This window comes from Sinocyclocheilus rhinocerous, unplaced genomic scaffold (genome assembly GCF_001515625.1).
Source record: "Sinocyclocheilus rhinocerous isolate Xijiao unplaced genomic scaffold, SAMN03320098_v1.1 scaffold1491, whole genome shotgun sequence".
NCBI lineage: Eukaryota > Metazoa > Chordata > Actinopteri > Cypriniformes > Cyprinidae > Sinocyclocheilus > Sinocyclocheilus rhinocerous.
In genome coordinates, this window is record NW_015635047.1 from 12,612 (window position 1) to 17,958 (window position 5,347).

A 5,347-nucleotide genomic window follows, 5' to 3' on the forward strand; every position below is an offset into this window, starting at 1 on the left:
AATTAAATAAAACATGTAGTCTTACATCTAGGGATGCACCAAAATGAAAATTCTGGGCCGAAACAAAAAACGAAAATTCTGGATGCACTTGGCCCAAAACCGAAAATGCTTTATATTATTTAATAAAATAATAAATAATCATTACAAAGTAATTTTGTAAGACTTTAAATTTAACACAATTTTAATGATACTGAATTAAAAAAAAACACAAGCCAATAAAATAACTACACTTTTACTGAAAGTAACAAAACTGGACAGAATTTATATTAATATTGGTAACACTTAACAATAAGGATCATTAGTTAACTACTTTAGTTAATGAACTAAGAATGAACAATAGTTCTTCAGCATTTACTAATCTTAGTTCGTTAATTTCAACATTTACTAATGCATTATTAAAATCAACAGTTGTGCTTGTTAACAGTTAATGCACTCTGAATTAACATATTATTTTACCAGCGTTGCCCAGTACAGCTGAACTAGCCTACAGCATGTTATAGGACAGTAGCGCTACTGCAAACCGGAACAAGTATATTTCATAGAAATTTCCTGTCAGTGCGTTATTTGAGCGGACTTTGCTTTTAACTCAGCACCACCATCAAGTGGATTGTAAAGAAATTTATTTTATTATTCTACCAAATAGTATAATAAAAGATCGATACTTGGCGTCCGTGTATCGATACAGTATTGCCGCAGAAAATATTGCGATACTATGCTGTATCGATTTTTTCCCCCACCCCTAATGCTGTTGTGAATAATTAAGCGCAGCGTCTTCTCATAGGATAAGAACACCCAGTCTCATGAATAATTATGAGACGCCAATGCATCATGGAATTAAAAGTCCTTTGCCACGTCACAAACTGTGACATCAATACGATGTAGATTTTAAACCCGGAAGGCGAAAATAGTGCAAGAGCACTTTTCTGAATATTTGAATTCATACTGGCATTCTTTACAGATTAGATGGGTTTTGTCAGTCTGCCCAAACTTTTTGTTCTAAACCTAAAATTCTTCCATTAGTGCTGTTAGCACACACACACAATAAATAAATAATATGAGGGCTTTGCCATCTCTTTTTCAGAACACCACTACACATCACAGGTTTTTATCTGTATTAAGCATTGTTCATTTGTGATTGGGTTGATTAAAACCATTTTTATTTGTTATTCAATAAAACAAATTATAAAATGACACCAGGACCCTTTTTTAAAGGGTCAATAAGATCAAAGACAAATTATAAAATGACACCAGGACCCTTTTTTCATTTGTGATTGGGTTGATTAAAACAATTTTTATTTGTTTTATTCAATAAAACAAATTATAAAATGACACCAGGATCCTTTTTTAAAGGATCAATAAGATCAAAGACAAATTATAAAATGACACCAGGACCCTTTTTTCATTTGTGATTGGGTTGATTTAAAACAATTTTTATTTGTTTTATTCAATAAAACAAATTATAAAATGACATTAGGGTCCTGGTGTCATTTTATAATTTGTTTTATTGAATATTTCAATATTTCACACATCCAACCCTCCTCTCCAACTTTTATTGTTTGATTTATGTCAAGGACACAGACAGCAGCAGGTGTATATTAGGGATCCAGTATTCTATTTTGATGCAAATTTGATTTTATTCCCAACTATTTACGTAAGACGCATCCGACTATATTTCCAAGACAGGAATTTTGATGTAACTTTGTGTGCATTTGACTGATAAGCACAAAAAAATACCAAAATACCTAAATTCTGTACTCTGGAGCTATATAGTCTCAGCCTCAGACGTCACACCCATGGACCGTTGGCTGAACGTCTGATGCATACAGCACACAAAATTGGAAACACTTCGGGAGTTTCGAAGTCGTCATTGGATTGGTTGAATTGACCATATGCACGATTACTTCCTAGTTTTAGATAAGCCAGCTCAGTCATTTCCGGTTAACTGTACTGTGCCTTAAGGGAGCGCCCTTTGCTCGGTTTCTCTACATAATCCATTCACAATTTGGAGAAAAGTTTTGTTTGTCTAAGAGAACCAAATGTCCACATATACCGTTTCAGGAATGACAAACACGAATGTTAAATTTACGCCAGTGAATCCGTTAAATCATGCCGCGAGACATTGCTATGATTGACAGTGGCAACGGAATGAATCATCTGACCAGCTGCCGTCAAAATAGAGCTGTGCATTAAGTGATTGAGACTAAATTCAGACTAAAAAAAATAGAGCAACAACAAGTCCGTGTTGGATAAAACTTAAACGATGTAGTTAAATTATTAAATTTAAACATTTCAAAATATTGAATGCACTATTTAATTCTTATACTTATTTAATTTGTATTTAACTATGTAGGTATTTAAATAATTCAGCATTATAGGCTGTTGTCTGGCCTTATTTATTTATTTTTTTAATGACAAGTGACTTCGTGACTTCTTGCACTTAAAGTACTAAGTGCGATAAAGTACTAAAATTTGTTGTAATATTTATTTTATTATAAATCAAAAAGCAAGACATGAAAAAAACGGAGTTGAAATGGCAGCTGCAGCCAATGATTAGGCTATATTTCGTTTAGTTTTTTTTTAAGTTAATTTAGGAGAACGTTTGGAGCATTTTTTTTGTTCGTTAAATAAGTTTTTGTTTTTTAAAGTAACGACCAAGCGGCCAGCGGCAGACAGTGAGCTGATCATAGCCTGTTATAGGTCATATACCATAGCATGTTTGATTAGTTTAGCCTTCTCAAATCATCACGACTTGCCTAAAATAAAATCTATAGATATAAAACAGTTCAATTAGCAATGTTTAAACGTTAAATGTGCGCTGTCAGACGCATATCCAATAGTTTGTGCGGAGAGTGGAAGCTAAGCGCGCTTTGAAGGACATGAAGTCGCCAGCGAGATCACTTGCATTTTTTTCAGTGGAAACAACTTTAATATATCGGCAAGCTTAAGCCTATTGCGTGCATTTGAATGCAGAACTCTTCAGCTGCGCTGGCGGCACGCTCGCTGCTGCTGCTGCTGCGGGACACTAAACACCGTCGAGCCGCTCTTGACAGTCGCGGCAGCACAGTCTCGTGTTTCCACCAGCACGGCAATTTTTTTCATCACTAATTGATGGATGTCTAAGATATTAAAATAAGGAAAAGCCTAAAACAGGCCCGAGGCCCGGCCCGCGTCTCAACTATGACATGAAAATTGGCCCGAAGCCCGGCCCTAGGGGCGTAAAAAAGTCGGGGCTGAAATGCAGGGCTCTAAGATAGATAGATAGATTTGGAAAATTGTCTTAGCAATAACTGAAATAATTTTGAAGCACTAAAATCAACTAGAAATAAATAAAACTAAAACTAAACTGAAATAAAAATAAATGAAACCTAAATAGTAGTAAAATAGCAAAAAACAATTAAAAAATAACAAAAAAACAATTAAAAAATTCTCTCTCTCTCTTTCTGTATATATAGGCCTATATACATGCTAAAATTCAAATTAAAACTGTAAACAAACAAAAACGCTACTTCAAAATATTAATAAAACTATTATAGTAAACAAATAATATTAAAATAACGCTGATTCTAGTTCAGTTTCCTGTGGCGTGTGGCTAATTTAATTCAAATTCACATTCATAAATTAAAAAGGAAGCCAATTATGAAGGTAAGATATTGATTATCGAGAATACCATTACGATGTAATTTAAGAGATTAGACTAACTGCCTAGACAGTTACAATAGTGTTTATTTGTCAGCATTTAAATGTACAGGTACGTGTCTGGGTAGCCTACTTTTCTGGGATTACCAGACTCTGCATATAAATTTATATGTACTTTAATAACATAAAACAGTATGTTAATTCCGCTATCATTATTTATGGTGTTGCAATTATTTTGTTTCTCAGTTTCTGATAAGAATGAGGCAGGAGAGGTTTCTGTGAGAGTCTCTAGCACATATATAAAATGAGCTTCACCGGAAGATTATGAGCTGGTTTATCTTTATCCGGAAGTTCTAAATAGCGCTCCGTGCAAATGGTCAATTATACAGGATCTCCGTGAGACGTGCGTGTCGTGTTCTGTAACGTTCCGCCTGGAAACAAATATGCTGTGACGCCAAACCCCTTCATGTTAGAAGAAAGCCGATGTGTTTACAACTGTGACAATGAGCGCTTATCAGGATCAACTAAACACTGGATTTTCAAAAGTATGTGAAATATTTAAAGTTTGCGGCATAGAATCTTTAAAATACGTCCAAGAGTTTTACACACTGGTCTGTTATTGTGGGGACATTTCCACACCCCTAAACATGACGCGGCACAAAACAGTCGGCCAAGGTTCCCAGACCTTCTGCCGTCAGTCTGAAAAACTGAAAAAAACGTCTATCAGAACAGCATCTGAGAATTAAGTTATCTTTCATGTTTTATTGTGCTTCAATGATTTAAAATGTTCCCTCATTAAAGAAATTATCATATTTTTATCACCATTTTGTTTGCACTTGTTTACAGAGTCAGAGAAACACAGTCGTATGACAGCCCTGCTGGAAAGGCTCCATGGCAAACACAACTCTTCCCGGTCTTGGCAGGAGACCAGCAAAGTTGTGCGGCAGGCTATGGCAAGTCCCTCTGATGAGAAGAGCTTTTTAAAGAAACACAGCATAGATCTCTTTATAGTTTTTGTATATGTTGATCTTTTTGTTATTATTATTATTATTATTTTAAATTTTTTTTGGCTGTTCAGGAAAAGCGTGGGGTCATTAATACAGCTGGACACCAACTGCTGCTCAACTGTTTAGAGACACTCCAGAGGGCACTAAAAGGTGAATTTTAATCAGTACAGTTTGCTCTAAGATATAGTGCTGTGATAAGCATTTTAATATTTTTTTCCATCCTTTTGAATTCTATTTTTATATTTATGTATTTATTTTGAATAGGTTTAAAACTTCTTGGTTACTTTTGTAACCTCTGTTCCTTGATGGAAGGAACGAGATGTTGTTTTCGATTTTGACACTAGGGGTCACACTTGGGCCCAATCCCAAAACTGACAGAGTGTGTCTGTCTCCCAAACAACACTAGGTAGATTGTTCCCGAGTTTGGCGCTAAATAGGAAAAGGATCTGCCGCCCGCAGTTGATTTTGATATTCTAGGTATTATCAAATGGCCAGAGTTTTGCGATCGCGGCGGACGTGAAGGACTATAATGCGATATGAGCTTGCTCAAGTACTGAAGAGCTAAACCATTCAGGGCTTTATAAGTAATTAGCAAGATTTTCAAATGTATTCGTTGTTCAATAGGGAGCCAGTGCAGAGTTGACAGAACCGGGCTAATAAGGTCGTACTTCCTGGTTCTAGTAAGAACTCTAGCTGCTGCATTT

The 5,347-nt window shown here is 35.3% G+C and overlaps 1 protein-coding gene across 1 annotated transcript in view; it reads left to right on the forward strand.

The window, feature by feature from the left end:
* The first annotated feature begins 4,487 nt into the window (after positions 1–4,487).
* Positions 4,488–5,347, forward strand: part of med1 (mediator complex subunit 1) — a 101,356-nt gene continuing 100,496 nt past the window's right edge. The window contains exons 1-2 of the mRNA XM_016560671.1: positions 4,488–4,589; positions 4,715–4,793. Of these exons, the coding sequence (XP_016416157.1) occupies positions 4,503–4,589; positions 4,715–4,793 (166 nt within the window). The 5' untranslated portion in view covers positions 4,488–4,502. The remainder of the gene's footprint in view (positions 4,590–4,714; positions 4,794–5,347) is intronic.